This window comes from Nerophis lumbriciformis, linkage group LG11 (assembly GCF_033978685.3).
Source record: "Nerophis lumbriciformis linkage group LG11, RoL_Nlum_v2.1, whole genome shotgun sequence".
Taxonomy (NCBI): Eukaryota; Metazoa; Chordata; class Actinopteri; order Syngnathiformes; family Syngnathidae; genus Nerophis; species Nerophis lumbriciformis.
The window spans coordinates 16548482-16567134 of NC_084558.2; the positions used below are offsets into that span (position 1 = coordinate 16548482).

At 38.1% G+C, this 18653-nt stretch overlaps 2 protein-coding genes across 3 annotated transcripts in view; one reads left to right on the top strand and one right to left on the bottom strand.

The window, feature by feature from the left end:
- Positions 1–67: 67 nt before the first annotated feature.
- On the bottom strand, positions 68–11835 carry wbp2 (WW domain binding protein 2). Its single transcript, XM_061967222.1, has 8 exons — positions 11605–11835; positions 6814–6922; positions 6595–6730; positions 6412–6504; positions 3288–3434; positions 3097–3216; positions 2842–2918; positions 68–1001 (listed from the first exon to the last, which is right to left on the bottom strand). Exons 1-8 carry the CDS (start codon positions 11661–11663, stop codon positions 954–956), a joined length of 789 nt encoding a protein of 262 aa, XP_061823206.1. The 5' UTR covers positions 11664–11835; the 3' UTR covers positions 68–953.
- Positions 11836–13835: 2000 nt separating this feature from the next.
- unc13d (unc-13 homolog D (C. elegans)) overlaps positions 13836–18653 on the top strand; it is a 49900-nt gene continuing 45082 nt past the window's right edge. Inside the window, exon 1 of one of the 2 annotated variants that reach the window (XM_061967208.1) lies at positions 13836–13918. In XM_061967208.1, coding sequence (XP_061823192.1) covers positions 13859–13918 — 60 coding nt within the window. In that variant the 5' untranslated portion in view covers positions 13836–13858. The remainder of the gene's footprint in view (positions 13919–18653) is intronic. The other variant, XM_061967209.1, reaches the window with a different exon arrangement.

The window sequence follows — 18653 nt, forward strand, 5'->3', positions numbered from 1 at the left end:
AAATAAATCAGCTTTTAGACAAGTATCATTATGACATAAATGCATACAATAAACACATGAAACAAGATTGATGTAATAAATGTCTTTCAGCCTTCATAATGCTTTATTCTTGACTTATTTTTCATAAATAAGATGAAATATTATGAAGCGTCATTGCACATTTAGCCATGCCTGAGCAAGCAGGAGCCCAAAGCATTGCACAGCCATATAATATAATAACATATACAGTGTGGTGATGTTATTATTATAGCTAGGTCATAAAGCAGTTTTCCCACTAATGGTTAAGTTTAACATGTAGTAGTCTATAATCCCAACATTTAAAGATAATCCATCATAGTTGTATGCTGCTCTGAGCCTCCTCTACACTCGTAATCTCAGATCAAGGTTATTCTCTAATAGTGACAAAACACACGGGATACATTGATCTACAAAATAAAAAAGAAAACTGTTCTGTAGTGAGGAGCTTTATATTACAGTATATTCCATATATGTACAATTAAATGGTAGAAAAATAAATGACATAATTTAGCTTGTCTCAGCAAAGCAATTTGTACCATAGCATTTTCTTACGGTTATTATTTAGTAATACAAAGTGTCACAGCAAAACTGAATTAACAGGAACAGTTTTCAAGAAAGACGTGTAAAAGAAAGGGGAAAAAAATATCTACGCGGTATTAAATCACTCCAAACCTCAGCTGTCGTCATGTAAATTCATGTAGCGGACTAACAATGAGTAGGTCTTGGAAGCAGGGGTGCTGTCAGAGATATGAGGGAGAGAAAAAACCCTAAGAAAAATATCACTCAACGACAACGAAAACAACAGACTAATGTTCTAGTTTTTTATGAGAGGCAGCTGTCAGTCATGTCGTCACTAGCGGCGCCCCCTGCTGGGAAGACAAGAAAAGTGCGAAAGATCTTGGACAAAATCAAATGGAGGATGCAAGTCAAGCAGTCTACTGATTCTTCTTGTCTTCTGGAGGAGAGTAAGGGGGAGGCTTGTCCTGGGGGAGGAGAATATTTACAACAATAAATACTAAATAATGAAGCAGGCGGTCATCACATTCAGAGTGACGTTTGCATATTTGACTGATATTGAATTCAATAAATCATATTTCCTTAAATTGTGGAGGATTATTTACTCAGCTGCATAGCGTAGACCACCAAATATGTAATAATATTATTTAACAACAATACTAATATTATACATTAAATACATTTTCACAAATACATATTGAGGAAAAATTTATAAAATATAGATATTATCATATAGATATGTTACTAATACAATAAAATGTACCTTACATTCTTAATGTATTCAAAATTATTGTTTAGATGTTCCTTTTATTTTTGTAGTTTGATAAATAAATATATAAAACGTGCATACAGCCATCTCTTGTCACATCGCGCTTTGAATTTGCGTATTTTAAAGCATATTCTATGGGATAAAATTGCTATGGTATGAAAATGGAAATATGTGATGCATTACATTGTATCGTATGTATGTTGGAAATAAACTGAAACTGAACTTAACTGATGTATTTTTGACCTAAATTAAACATTTTCAATCAAAAAAATGAGTAAATGAACTAAAAATATCAATACTATTGTTAATATTGGCCCCTAGATAAGACCAAACCATTCAGAGCGCGCTGTTCAGTATCATGGCCACAGATTGGCTCAGTGTTATTTCATGTCCAGAAGGCTCTCATAATGTTAAAGAGTGTATTTTGAGGGCTGTTAACAAGTTGTTTATGCTTTAGCTATTAAAATATTTGATTTATAATTAAAATTAGTTTACCACAGCAACAACTAACTGACAGCAATACACGAGGGCTAACTACCATACATAGTTTTGTCGCCCAGAGTATACAATACAGTATGCAGTGGTACCTCAACTTAAGAGTGCTCAAGGTCACAAGTGTTTGGAGAACTGAGTGGTCTCTCTGCTAACTCTTGTGCTTTAAATTGCAATCCAAAATTGGGGTTATGAGCCTCTTAGTTGCTAGTTGGAGTAGCGATTGTCAGAATGAACCACGTTAGTTCCACCCAAACCATCTGGTCTTACTCGCTAGCATTAGCTTATAGCTAGAGTCAGACATAACTTTGTTTTCCAACCAAGGGAAGAAGAAAGTGAGTGTGAAAGACACTGCTGAGAAGAAGTGGGTGATATTTATTGAATTCAAGAAAAAAATCACCAAAAACATGACCAAGCGTGTCGCCAACTTGGTGAAGCAATTTGAGCGCATCACTTTGAGTCTCCACCATACTAAAGCAGAAAGAGTCTAACGCCAGCCAAGAATGTTAAAATAATATCTGACGGGCGGACATTTATCCATGAAAATATGGAGAAGCAGGGTAGAAGTTTGTTCTCCAGGGTAAATTATATACATTATTTTCACATTACTTCATAAACCAATGTAGTTGTTTGTAGTACATTCTATTTGTTTTATGCAATATTTATTATCTAAAAGTTATTTTTTTCTTTTTAAAAGACATGCAACATATTAAAATTGTGCTATTTTGAGGGGGAAGCCAAGCACCAATTAAATTGATTTCCAGTCATTTCAATGAAAGATGTTGATCTGAGATACAAGTGTTTTGAGTTAAGAGCTCCGTCACAGAACCAGCTTGTAAGTTGAGATACTACTGTACACACTCGTCTATCCCCACTATGTCAATTTATAATGGCAATGTTGTGTGAGAGATATGGTATTTAGCCACATAATGATATCTTATTTCCTGAGGTGTTGTTTATTGAAGGCACGGTGTTCCTTTTAGCAGCCAGTGAAGCCTATTGGAGAGGAGGAAATACTGCAAGTACAATAAAAGCATTACATTTACCTCTGGCAGGTACACATGTGTAGTTGGCAGCGTGGCACAGCTAGCGCTAGCTGCTGCTTCAGCCGCTTTAGCCTCAGCTGGAAAAGGACAAGGTAAGAACAAAAGCATTTATTAGCAAGTGTAGACCTGTAGCATCCTCATCTGGATCCTCGCTAGATGGTAATAAACACATACTATATGGATATGACTTCACTTTGTGGTTAAGTGTCATGTTTTTTTAAAAAGAGAGTGTATTTTTGGGACGGAGAGACTCACCTGCAGCTGAAGAAGGGAGCCCGGGGTCCTGTGGGGGCTGCTGGCCCAGTGCAGATGAATATGGAGGTGGAGGCATGAAGGCTGCAGAGCCGTTGAAAGTTGAGTTGGGGTAGAAGTCATCTGGATGGTACACACGACGCAAGGTTAGAGGATACTCGGCTGGGGGAGGCGGGGTTTTGGGGGGCTGCTACCTGGAGGAGGCTGATTGGGGTAGACGTAGTCAGGCGGGGGTCCGACAGGGTATGCCCCGTGGGAAGGGGGAGGGGGGTAAGCATACGCCCCGTTCACCATGAAAGGACAACCACCAAACCCAGCAGTTACTGGCTGACCTCTGGAAGCTGCATCATGAAAATAATAAAAATATTTTTTTCATCTCATAATAACAATAACAAATGGAATTTCATAATTTGTTAATAATAGTATATAATCCTGGAAAACCGCTTGAGAATAAAATGATCGCATACAGTATCAAGACCAGTAGCACATATAGCAGGGGTGTCCAAACTTTTTAAATTGTGGCTAAAAAGGATTGGCTGGGTGCCGAAAGTCGACTGCATATAAACTATATATATATATATATATATATATATATATATATAAATATATATATAGTACGATATATATATATACACACACACACACACACACACACTCACACACACACATGTATACACACTAGAGATGCGCGGATAGGCAATTATTTCATCCGCAACCGCATCAGAAAGTCGTCAACCATCCGCCATCCACCCGACTCTAACATTTGATCAGAACCGCACCCGCCCGTTGTTATATATCTAATATAGACGATGCAAGGCATTAGTGAGGTTATAAAGCTTTTGCCTGTTAAAGAAAGGAGACTGATCCAATGCAGCACAGACATTCGCGTGCCACGCTGTCACGACCCAGACGCACACCAGTGCGCAATCATATGGGAGCCGCGCTGAGCGCACCTCCAAGCGCATCTCGTTGCCGGCGACGGCCGGGTATGGGCCCGACGCTCCAGCGCCATCCATTTTCAGGGCTAGTTGATTCGGCAGGTGGGTTGTTACACACTCCTTAGCGGGTTCCAACTTCCATGGCCACCGTCCTGCTGTCTATATCAACCAGGGTGAGCCCCACCCCTTTCGTGAGCGCACTGCGCGCGGAGTGACCCCTGTTACGCGCCCCCGGCAACAGGGGTGGCGGGCAGGTAAGCTGCGCGGGCGGAGCGCGCGGAGTGACCCCTGTTACGAGCCCCCGGCCACGGGGGTGGCGGGCAGGTAAGCTGCTTACCTGCTGCGCGTGACGCCGGCCGCGGCGAAGGCGGACGAGGCGGGGTGTCGGTGCGGTGGGCGCGGTGGTGACCCTGGACGTGCGTCGGGCCCTTCTCGCGGATCGCCTCAGCTACGGCTCCCGGTGGGGCCCTCTCGGGGGAAGGGGACTCGGTCCCGGACCCCGGCGAGGCGTCTCTTCTCCGCTCCGTAAAAGTGTCCATCTCTCTCTTTTTTTTTCTTCTGTTGTGGCATATGCAGCAGGTGCCTGCTCGTTTTTCGTATGTGGGTAACAACATTTAACTATGTATATATATTTCCGAATTGGTTTAACTGCCACCCGCCTGAATCTATTTAAAATCTAATTTTTTTTTTATTTCAACCGCCCGACCCGACCCGACCCGACCCGACCCGCGGATAAAATCTAATTTTTTTTAATTTCATCCGCCCGATCCGCGGATAATCCGCGGACTCCGCGGTTGTGCCCGCAAACCGCGCATCTCTAATACACACACACACACATATATATATATAGCCTATACATAAATATGTGTAAATATATACATACATATATATGTATATATATATATATATATATATATATATATATATATATATATATATATATATATATATATATATATATATATATATATATATATATATATATATATACAGTATGTATACACAGTATATATATATATATATATATATATATATATACAGTATGTATACACAGTATATATATACATACACATACAGAGCATTTTGTTAGTGAAATGTAGGTTAATTTTGCCATGGCTTTATTGTGAAAGTTACTTTGCACTAAACAGGAAGTCACTTTGTGCATGTTTTAATGCTGTGTAAACAGGCACTTTTTTAGTATCAACAAAAAACGCGAAAATGCATTGGTCTGTATAGACGAGTTGTCACCTTCCAGTTGTTCCTAAATTTTATTTGAAAGTTCCTCGCCACATCGTGCAAGAATTATTGCAGCCTCACCTCCTCTTTTATTTGTTTTTAAAGCATATTGTAAAATATATTTGTCCTAAATTAGGCATTGTAAAGCATAAAATGGCTAAATAAACTAAGAATATCAATATTACAGTAGTATTGGCCACTTGAGGAGACAGACAAATTAGAGCGCACTGTTCAGTATCGTGTTCACTGATTGGCAGTCTTGCATTACTATATTGCAGGAATATTCAACTAAATGGTTTGGAAGGTTATATTTTCAGAAAGTTAAGGACCGGGGGTCCAGACTTCTTCCTTCACTATTACTGGTAGCCTTATTTTGTATATTACAGTAACAGGAGCACCCTGCTGTCTTTAAGGACCTTCTGCAAAAAAAACTAATCAAATATTATCTCTATAACAGCACTCTAGTGTTTTTCAGAATCTGCTGCTAAAATGCGACAGAGTCACACGTTTTTTGAACTGAACTCACAGGCCACTATTTAAATAGCCCAAATGATGAAAAAGAGAGAACCTACAATGGAACCTTGAATAACACTAGTAGTATAATAAAGAAGTTAAACAAATAGCAACACCTTAGTTACATAAATCACATTACAAAAAAATGTGTAACTGCCAAAAAGCAGAGTACTTAAAGGGGTGCCTTGAGGGACGCCTCAGCTCTGTAAATCATAAGTTTGGACCCCAGTGTTCTACGTTTGCTAACAAGGGGTAAAATTATCTGCCAATGTGTTTACAGTAGTCCATGTTCCTCTACAACACAGGAGCACTCTAGTGTTTTTAGGAATTTGCTGCAAAAATATTTGTCTACTAAGATTTAAACTGAACTCCATTTGGCCCTCAGGTCACCAGTTAGAAAGAGTGTTAAGGGGACTAAAGGGTGTTATTTCATGTCATGAGGGCTTTCATGGTGCTAAAATACATTTAGAAAGTTATAAACACCTTTTTTTTGTTTTAGCTATAAAAACATTTGATTTAAAATTAATGCTTCCTACTTTACGGAAAAGGGTTTATTGCAGTTAGGCCTTGGACCAATTAACAGCGATAAACGAGGGACGACTGTATTTAAGTGTTGCTTTTGTGACCTTACCTTGAGCAGCAACTTGCAGCATGTATTGCCCGAACTCTATGGCTCCTCCAGCAGCAAAGACAAGCTTAAAGATAGCGCTGCCCTCCCATCCGCCTAGCAGAAATAACACCAACACACAACAGAATGCTTAACAACAATAACAACAGGTTGATATTTGTCTAATCCAGGAGACCATACACTGACCTCCAGGTTCTGCGTTGATGTTTCCCTTGATGTAGTTTGCGCCGAGTACCGGTTGTTTGACCTCACAGCCCTTCATCAAGTAGAAAGGCATCATAAAGGACCTGAGGGCATCTCGGCCTTTAGCAACAAAGATTACCTGTGGCCAGAAGAAAGCACACACATTGGACTCACACATCCCGGTTTCTAACTTGGGCTTATAGTGGTCATTTTGAGCCCTACCCTATATGGAGTCAGAAAGATACTGCCCTTCTTGCTCTTCCTGAAGGCCTCAGGTAAACTGTCAGCATCATTGAAAACCAGCTCCACGTTGTCATGGTTCATTAAAACGCTAAGACAATACCACACATGAACACAAAATAGTCATCTTATTATTTTGATGAAGACAAATATCAAACTAACAAAGCTTTAGGTTGCTAACGTAGGCTGTAGTTATGCCAGACTAAAATTTCAGTAGATTACGTCATCGTCTAATTTGCATAGATGGCCATGACACATGCGCATGTAATTCCACAGGACGCTGTAAAAGACAGGAACAATGTTGCGGGGGGGACAAAACAGCAAGTGAAAAACATGAATATGTAGGGCTGCAACAATTAATCAATTAATTTGATTAGAAAAAGATTGATTTGTATTCTGTTGCGTCGATTAATTGTTTAATGAGTGTAATTAATACAAATGTTTTAAATCCAGATCGCATTGAGTGCCTATACAACTTTAAATATGCTGACATAGTTTCCACACGACCGTTGCAATAGAGCGCACATAAAGCGGTGTTTTGTGAGAGCCGTGATCTATGAGGCGGAGAACAGCAGATTTGTTTATTTTTTTAAATGTAATTTTTATGAATGCACACATGTGAAATTGCAATTTCAATGTTGATGATGTGCATTTATTAGAAAAAAAAGAATGAAGGTTACTCTGAGCAGAAAATTTAAAATATTATGTCAACTATTTTCCCTAAAACACATTGAGGCTATAAAGTGTATTTTATCTGATCACTCGATTGATCGAACAAACCAATCAATAAATTACTTGATGACTAAAATTATCAATAGCTGCAGCCACAGCTCTGGTTATGTCAGACTTTTTGAAACAGGGGCCACACTAGGTTTAAAAATTTGGAAGGTTTCAGTAGATTATGTCATCGCCTCATTTTCATAACTGGCCATGACACATGTGCATGAAATTCTAGGGAGAGAAGAATAAGCGAGAGAGACAAAAAAAGAGTAAAAACATGAAAAGTAATACACAATTCTTTTGCAATTCAATAGATTTTTTTTCTGCCGCTTTCTTTAGTTGTTTACTTTAAATGTCACAAACAAGACAGAGCTTTTAGGTGAGGCAGCTTTGCCTGACGATGCTGTCATGTCAGAATCTCTATGTTGCTAGATTTGTTGCTAGTAGCCTTTTTTGTATTAAAAAAAATAAAATAAAACTATATATATATATATATATATATATATATATATATATATATATATATATATATATATATATATATATATATATATACACCGTATTTTTCGGACTATAAGTCGCTCCGGAGTATAAGTCGCACCGGCCGAAAATGCATAATAAAGAAGGAAAAAAACATATATAAGTCGCACTGGAGTATAAGTCGCATTTTTTGGGGAAATTTATTTGATAAAACCCAACACTAAGAATAGACATTTGAAAGGCAATTTAAAATAAATAAAGAATAGTGAACAACAGGCTGAATAAGTGTACGTTAGATGACGCATAAATAACCAACTGAGAACGTGCCTGGTATGTTAACGTAACATATTATGGTAAGAGTCATTCAAATAACTATAACATATAGAACATGCTATACGTTTACCAAACAATCTGTCACTCCTAATCGCTAAATCCGATGAAATCTTATACGTCTAGTCTCTTACGTGAATGAGCTAAATAATATTATTTGATATTTTACGGTAATGTGTCAATAATTTCACACATAAGTCGCTCCTGAGTACAAGTCGCACCCCCGGCCAAACTATGAAAAAAACTGCAACTTATAGTCCGAAAAACACGGTATGTATGTATATATATATATATATATATATATATATATATATATATATATATATATATATATATATATATATATATATATGAACACTTGTTTACTTCCCAGACAACTTCCTTGAAATGTACTGCAAACAAGCAAAAACATGGCAGAAATGCAACCAACAACATGGCGAAACACAAAAACAAATTGTGAAAAATCAAAAACAAATATAATTTCTTCATCACTTCTGTGTCCCTGTACATCACATTAGTTTGGGCTGTTCTGTAAACAAACACCCACTCTGCTTTGTAACACAACCTTGTCTACATGGAGCTACCATAATAACCCTTATATCGCTGGAAAAGGGAAGTATTTTAATAGTTCAAGACTTACGAAAATTTAAAAACAGCTTTTAAAATCCTATTGCCTGGTACAGCTTCTTTATTAAATGCTTCAAAATGTAATTTGTCAATGTTCCATGGGCTTAATTAAAAACCTTAACGGGGTTGCAAATTCCCGGTCGGCGGTAGTTTATGAAAATTAAACGATTAGATAAGGTTTGTTGTGCAATTATTACGTGACACATTGCCCATCACTTACTGTACTTTAAATCAGTGGTACCCAACCACCGGTCCGGGGACCGGCACCAGTCCGTGACGCATTTGCTACCATGCCGCACAGAGACATTAAATAATTTATAACCGACCGCATTTTCTCCTACTTAACTTTCGCCAGTCCCACCAGACACACCAATAAGCTTGTTCTTAGATGTCTTATAAATCTCCTGCTAAGAAGTCGCCATTTGCTATACTTGTTACGAGGGATGTCCGATAATATCGGACTGCCGATATTATCGGCCGATAAATGCTTTAAAATGTAATATCGGAAATTATCGGTATCGGTTTCAAAATTATCGGTATCGGTTTCAAAAAGTAAAATTTATGACTTTTTAAAACGCCGCTGTGTACACGGACGTAGGGAGATGTACATAGCGCTAATAAACTTTAAACGCACTTCCTTTGCGTGCCGGCCCTGTCACATAATATCTACGGCTTTTCACACACACAAGTGAATGCAATGCATACTTGGTCAACAGCCATACAGGTCACACTGAGGGTGGCCGTATAAACTTTAACACTGTTACAAATATGCGCCACACTGTGAACCCACACCAAACAAGAATGACAAACACATTTCGGGAGAACATCCGCACCGTAACACAACATAAACACAACAGAACAAATACCCAGAACCCCTTGCAGCACTAACTCTTCCGGGATGCTACAATATACACCCCCCGCTACCCCCTACCCCCCCCACACACACACCTCAACCCCCCCCCCCCCCCCCCCTCCCCCCCCAACCTCGCCCACCTCAACCATCTCATGCTCTCTCAGGGAGAGCATGTCCTAAATTCCAAGCTGCTGTTTTGAGGCCTTTAAAAAAAAATTAGGCACTTTGTGACTTCAATAATAAATATGGCAGTGCCATGTTGGCATTTTTTTTCTCCATAACTTGAGTTGATTTATTTTGGAAAACCTTGTTACATAGTTTAATGCATCCAGCGGGGCATCACAACAAAATTAGGCATAATAATGTGTTAATTCCACGACTGTATATATCGGTATCGGTTGATATCGGAATCGGTAATTAAGAGTTGGACAATATCAGAATATCAGATATCGGCAAAAAAGCCATTATCGGACAGCTCTACTTGTTACATCTTTGTTACATGGGACAATGCACATTAATAAACACATACAATGTAAAGGTGCCAAATCATAGCTAAAAGCTAGGTTCCATCCGCAGTCCGCGGCAGGTTGATGACCTAAGATCAGGGCAGATCAGGAACAAAGTGACCATAGTAGTTCAAGTGCATAAGGCGGATTAGAGAAGTGTTAAATTGTTGCATATAATAATTGTGCTGAAGGAAGAAAATACACATATCCTTTGGCCTAGTATAAGTGCAGGTATTATTGCACATAGTTCTATTACACAAGTAGTTAGCAATAACAGACGTATTTACGTATGGAATATCGGACCAAAAAACCTAACATTAGTGTAATTGCGTATGAAAAATTGCACAAAATATGAACACATCACTTTTAGAATGGAAATAGAAATCCACATAAATCTATTGGAACTAATGGCAAGTATTTCTAGCTGTCTTATATATCCATGCTCTTGTCCTTGAATGTGATGTATCACCTATAAGCCAGCAGATACTAAAGCCAAAACAAAGCCTACTACTAGCAAAAATGAGTAAAAAACAAAAGTCTGTGGAGAGCTCTTTTGCAAAGGTAAAAGAACAGGGGCTCCCACTAATTCAACGTTATGGTCAGTTTTTTCATGCACTGATTTGCGAAAGACTATGTCTCCCGGCTGGCCTGGGAACGCCTCGGGGTCCCACAGGAAGAGCTGGACGAAGTGGCTGGGGAGAGGGAAGTCTGGGCTTCCCTGCTTAGGCTGCTGCCCCCGCGACCCGACCTCGGATAAGCGGAAGAAGATGGATGGATGGATGGATGATTTGCTATATTTATCTGCCACACGTAGAAGGCCAGTCCGTGAAAATAATGCCGACATTAAACCGGTCCCTGGTGCAAAAAAGGTTAGGGACTCCTGCTTTAAATAACTAGGATTAGGTTTTACATGTCATATAGTGACAGTTTACTAATCTGAATCTCGGTCAAACGCAAAGGAGCTATTCTGGCAGTTTCCAGCACAATCTGCTGTGGTTTAATTTACTTTTACAAAAATCCCAAAGCCTGCTGTAATACAGTCGACATTCCAATAGTAATTTTGTCGTTATAGGCTTCAATGTAGTCCTGCCTGTCTTTTCTTATTATTATTGGGTTATGTGTGCAGCTATTTACTTAATTTGACAGCACTCTTTAATTCGGCTTTATTTTTGCATGGGTCAGATAGTGCATAATTGCAATTGTAGTTGTTAAACATTATGCATTAGCTTGCTAGCAGGTTCTACGCGGTGACGTTACCTCTCACTGTTGTTGATAATGACTCCGCCGGACTCCGAATGGTTCTGGTTTAGAGTCATGTCGACGGATTTCCACGCTTCCCGACAGCAAAATGACAAATATGAGGGCTCCTCTATCAAAATTGTAATTTACAGGCCCGTCTAACGCCTGGGAACGTTTAAAACACTAATAGTTGGAAAGATGTTTTACGCTGCTAGCTTCAGCGATGCACCTGCACTTCCGGTAGTCAAGGGTAACGCCCACACGTGACGTCGGCGCCATAACGCAATAAAAATAGTTTTACTTTTTGAGCGGTTAAAATTTTTTTTTTTTTAGTTATATTAACTCAATTAATTTATTAGTGCAATTAATTCCAAATACAAGCAAACATTATGTTTGGGATCTAAAAATGTACGAATGGATGGATGGGTTCCAAGGTTTCTCATTGTCATCCCATTGGGTTGAGTTTTTTCTTGCCCTGATGTGGGATCTGAGCCGAGGATGTCGTTGTGGCTTGTGCAGCCCTTTGAGACACTTGTGATTTAGGGCTATGTAAGTAAACTTTGATTGATTGATGGAAATGTGTTGAAAGAAATGACATTTATAACTTTTATACTAGTGAAACTGCTGTACCGTAGTAATTTTCATTGTGGTGTTACAACATTTCACTCTGAAATAGCAACATGCTGTATCCCTAAATACCATATGCACATTTATATGTTGATGATTAACCAATTGTTGCTGTAAATATCCTACACGTTGCTATTTTCAATGATAATGTATTGTTTTCCTTATGAAGGCAGTATGCAGTATACAGTGCATCTGGAAAGCATTTACAACGCTTCACTTTTTCCACATTTTGTTATCTTACACTCTTAATCCAAAATTGAATACATTCATTTGTGTCCTCAAAATAATTATTTTTTTTAATGTATTTATTTATTTTATTTATTTTTTGTCCTGTCCAGCTTCTCAGGCAAATCATATAGTTGATGTAGATGCCCATCAAATGTCCTCAAAATTCTACACACAATACCCCATAATGACAATGTAATTTTTTTAAATAAATATTGCAAATGTATTTAAAAAATCAAATGTACATAACTATTCCCAGCCTTAGCTCAATACTTTGTTGATGTATATTTGGCAGCATCTAGCCTCTAATCTTTTTGAATACTATATGCCACAAGCTTGGAACACCTATCTTTGGACAATATCGCCCATTCCTCTGTGCAGCACCTCTCAAGGTTGGATGGGAAGCGTTGGTTTTCATCTAGGATGTCTCTGTACATTAATTAATTCATATTTCCATCCATCTTGACTTGTCTCCCCGTTCCTGCTGCTGAAAACCATCCCCACAGCATGATGCTGCCACCACCATGCTTCACTGTAGGGATGGTATTGACCTGGTGATGAGCCTGGTTTCCTTCAAACATGACGCCTGGCATTCACACCAAAGACTTCAATCTTTGTCTCATCAGACCAGAAAATGTCCTGGTCTGAGAGGCTTTCAAGTGCATTTTGGCAAACTTTTTACCAAGAAATATCTTCCGTCTGGCCACTATACCATACAGGCCTGATTGGTGGATTGCTGCAGAAATGGTTGTCTTTCTGGAAGGTTCTCCTCTCCCCACAGAGGAGTGCTGTATCTCTGACAGAGTGACCATCGGGTTCTTGGTCACCTCCCTGACTAGACTAAGATGAATGCAGCAATGTGCAGAGACATCCTGGATGAAAACCAACACTTACCATCCAACCTGCTGGAGCTTGAAAGGTGCTGCAAAGAGGAATGGGCAAAATTGTCCAAAGATAGGTGTGCCAAGCTTGTGGCATCGTCTTCAAACATTTTTTAGGCTGCCAAAGTTGCATCAACAAAGTATTGAGACTTCTGTACATGTGATTTAAATTTTTTTTATCTTTAATAAATTTGCAATATTTTATTTTTTAAAACCTATGATGCTGTCATAATGGGGTATTGTGTGTAGAATTTTGAGGACAAAAATGTATTTACTCCATTTTGGAATAAGGCTGTGACATAACAAAATGTGGAAAAAGTGAAGACTTTCTGGATGTACTGTATGTACTACAACTTCTAATTTGCAATGAGACAGATGCAGGTACAAAGTGCGGCTATACTTTTAGAAAAGTCCTCGTCATTGACGCTACCTCCTTTTTGAAGGAAGTGATGACTTCCTGTGTGGTAGTTTTACCAAAGATGACAGTTTTTGCTCCTTCCTTCATACATGCAGTGCACGGCAGCTAATTAGACGACATTATGTCAGCTCAAAAGGAGGCCACCAGCTCAGAGGACCGTTTACTCAAAAAACCAGAACAGGTAAGGACCGCGCTACACTCACATGGGTGTGATAATCATTACTATTTTAATTTGAATAGTTTTGTTTTTGGATAGATGCTGTATTTCAAAAGCTTTATTGCCATGTATCTATTGTATAACAACATCAACAAGACATACATACAATTAAAACCTTTATTTGTTCTGCCCATATAAAGAACAGCAAAAGTGAGTCATGATAGTTTCATAGGACTCTATTTAGGGGTGTGGGAAAAAATCGATTCAAATTCAAATCACGATTCTCACGTTGTGCAATTCAGTATCGATTCTCATTTTTCAAAAATCGATTTTTTTTTTTTTAATTAATCAATCCAACAAAACAATACACAGCAATACCATAACAATGCAATCCAATTCCAAAACCAAACCCGGCCCAGCAACACTCAGAACTGCAATAAACAGAGCAATTGAGAGGAGACACAAACACGACACAGAACAATCTAAAAGTAGTGAAACCAAAATGAATATTATCAACAACAGTATCAATATTACTTACATTTTCAACATAGCAGTGATTAAAGATCCCTCATTGACATTATCATTAGACATTTATAAAAAAAAAAACAATAGTGTCACAGTGGCTTACAATTGCATCGCATTTCACACACTGTGTTCAATATTTTCACAAAGGTAAAATAAGTCATATTTTTGGTTCATTTAATAGTTGAAACAAATTTACATTATTGCAATCAGTTGATAAAACATTGTCCTTTACAATTATAAAAGCTTTTTACAAAAATCTACTACTCTGCTTGCATGTCAGCAGACTGGGGTAGATCCTGCTGAAATCCTATGTATTGAATGAATAGAGAATCGTTTTGGATCGGAAAAGTATCGTTTTTGAATCGAGAATCGCGTTGAGTCGGGAAAAAAAAAAATCGATTTATAATCAAATCGTGACCCCAAGAATCGATATTGAATCGAGTCGTGGGACACCCAAAGATTCGCAGCCCTAACTCTATTGAATGAAACTGATGGACCATGTGATATTTCGAGCTACCGTCCATGACTGAGACTCATCATTATTTTAGGGTGTGAGCTTGTGACCAGATGATGCAGAGTAAAACATTTTTTTCCAAGCAAAAATATAATTTCCCATTGGAACATTTCTAAAAGGAGCAAGCACGCCCCTCATGCTTTGAACCAGGATATTTACAGTACAAGTATGTTTGCTTTACACTGAAAATACCATGATGAGCACAAAACACCAAATTAGCATTTCTCCAACAATGTCAGTCAAAACTGATCTTTGTTATGGTATTTGCGTTCCTTTAAACTGTATGACACGGAAGAGATCACATCAGCGTCGAATCCAAGCCGTTGCTGACTGAGCTCCTCTTGAATGGTCTCTAAGGTCTGAGAATTGTCCTCATTTTAGGTACACCTTTCTTGTTGCGTCCCACTGGGCACTATTACTGATCCGCTACCCTTCTGCAAGTTTATGTGCTTCTTTAACACGCTGTCTTTCAAAAACACGTATAGGCATATCGTAAAATGACTTCTCCACCTGGATGTGTTCAGTAAACATCTCAACTTTGGAGCAATTTTTGACTGATTTTTGCCAGATTTGTTTCAAAGGTCAAACAGCCACAGTCATTTTCTGACTTCAAAAGACTAGATAACATTTAATTCTGTGCTTACCGGTAACTCCTTTACCCTAGCCAGTTTAACCTCCTAAACTGTTGGTTTAAGAGGGTACTTTTTCTTTAAAAAAAAGACATCTAAAATCGATTGTGTCAATGCATTTGCAAGATCTACATCAGGGGTGTCAAACTCATTTTAGCTCAGAGGAAAAAAATCTATTCCCAAGTGGGCCTTAATTGTAAAATCAAAAATAAAGACAACTCCAGGTTGTTTTCTTTGTTATACTGTGGCCAAAAATTGAACAAGCACATAATGAAAACATACAAATCACAAATAATCCTCTGGACAAAACACTTCAAGTTTGTTGACAATTCTGAGGAAATTGGTGCAGCTTCAAAAACACAATGAGCTTAGACTTAGTCTGTGTATCTAAAAAAAAACTGGGATTAAACTTTAAGTCACAGTCTTTCTGGGATTGAACAAAATACACAACATGTAAACTCTTCTAGGTATCAATACCTCCTTTGTCATGTCCACATATCAATCCAGTGCTAACTCAACAAACCGTAAGAAACGGATGTAAAAACTATTCAAAAGGGTTAAATTCACTTTTCTTATGTCTGACAGAGACATTTTGAGGCAACGAGGGTGCTAAGTGACGATGTGTTCGAAGCAGAAGACATAAAACGGCAGGTTTTAAGTTTCATGTGGGTCGAGGAGGAGGAGCCACAGTCACCCTTTACTGTGTACCTCTTGCTTGGTATAAACCGTTTGCTTGCCTAACAGAATTGCTATTGTGACATCCAGTGGACACATTTAGAATTGCAGTTTATTTCGTTAAAAAAAACAAAACGCTCATTTTTATACTTGGCAAACTCATCACACGGGCCGGAAAAAACCTGGGCCGTACGTTTGACACCCGTGTTCTACGTGGATGATCTTAGTATCAAAGTAAAGATAAGGCTTTGATTCCTTCAGTACATGTATAAATGTAAAACTCGTAAAGTGTAAGCACTGCTTGTTCTGTGAGCTTTAGCGGTAAATAAATTATACTAATGTTGCATGAAATTATGAAATTATTCACGACACGTGAAAACATATGAGCTTTTGCCTTCCAGAGACGTAGATGCACGGGTGTGTACAGTCGTCCCTCATCACATCGAGCTTCAAATGTTGCAGTTTCCCCACATCGTAGATTTTGTTTTTTTGTTTTTTGTAAGCATATTCTACAACATTTTTGCCCTAAATTAAGCATTTTCAAGCATAAAAATGGTCACACGTACTTAACATATCCATACTATGGTAGTATTGGCCACCAGAGGAGACCAAAACCATGCTGTTCAGTGTCATTACTATATTGGATTAAAAGAGAGTAAATGTGACTAAAGGCTGTCATTTCATGTCTAGAGAGCTCTCACAATGTTGAGAAATACATTTAGAAGGTAGCAAACTTGTTTTTTTGCTCTAGCTATGGAAATACTTGATTTATTTATAATGATTTATACTTTGCAGATATTTTTGGTGTCATGTCTGGAACCAATTATCAGCGATTACTGTATGTTACAAAATTCATGTCGCAATTACTGCAGCAACACAGATGCAACCCAGCAGCACCGGGGGACGCAGCAGATTTAAAATAGTATTATTCAATTGTTATTATTTGCTTTTAAATGGTTTAGCTGCGGGGTGTCCAACTCATTTTAGCTCAGGGGCCACATGGAGGAAATTCTATTCCCAAGTGGGCTGGTAAAAATATTGTGACGATGTGTCACTTCATTTCTGTTTGTGCTTCCTTGTTTTGTGTTTTTTTCCTATCAGTGCCCTTATTTTGATTTCCATGTTATGCATGTCTTCGCTGAGCGCTGTTTTCCCCTCACCTGCTGTTGATTGGCAGCCGGGCCAAACCTGGTGCTAATCAGCAGGCTTCTATTTTATGCCTGCCTCGGGTGCTCCTCAGGGCTCTAGGATTGATTTATGTTTGTGAACCGTTACATGCAATACTGCTTTCTCTTCTGTTAATCATATTAAAATCATCTTACTGTATTTTTCGGACTATAAGTCGCAGTTTTTTTCATAGTTTGGCCGGGGGTGCGACTTATACTCAGGAGCGACTTATGTGTGAAATTATTAACACATTACCGTAAAATATCAAATAATATTATTTAGCTCATTCACGTAAGAGACTAGACGTATAAGATTTCATGGGATTTAGCGATTAGGATTGACAGATTGTTTGGTAAACATATAGCATGTTCTATATGTTATAGTTATTTGAATGAGTCTTACCATAATATGTTACGTTAACATACCAGGCACGTTCTCAGTTGGTTATTTATGCCTCATATAACGTACACTTATTCAGCCTGTTGTTCACTATTCTTTATTTATTTTAAATTGCCTTTCAAATGTCTATTCTTGGTGTTGGGTCTTATCAAATAAATTTCCCCAAAAAATGCGACTTATACTCCAGTGCGACTTATATATGTTTTTTTCCTTCTTTATTATGCATTTTCGGCAGGTGCGACTTATACTCCGGTGCGACTTATACTCCGAAAAATATGGTACCGTCTCGTCGTCCTCCTGGTTCCTGCATCTTGGGGTCACAAATACCGCAGCCATGCGAGTTCCTGACAAATATGGCATGATAACTTAAAAATAAAGACAGCTTGAGATTGTTTTCCTTGTTTAAAAATAGAACAAGCACATTCTGAAAATGTGCAAGTCATAATGTTGTTGTTTTTTACATTTATATGTTGCTATTAATAGTATTCTATCTTCATTGTTAGTTTTTTATACTTTCTGAGTAAATGATGTGATAATGTTCATCATAATAAAATTTAGTCTGGCAGAATTTTAAACAGCTCCCATTGGTGTTAAGTTTTAGTCTATCAGAAGATGAAATTAATAATAATATCAATATCAAATTACTGTATGTTATTAGTGTAATTTATTAATTTTCCTCAACTGATATACTACATATGTAGCATCATCCTCAACAAAACTTGTAAATTTGGACTCATTTGATTAATCAAAAATGAAGTTAGAAAGGGATACATATTATTTCAGCATATTTATTATGTGCGCCCAGAAATTGTTTCCCCAGTCATAAGTACTGTACAACACAAAATGTACA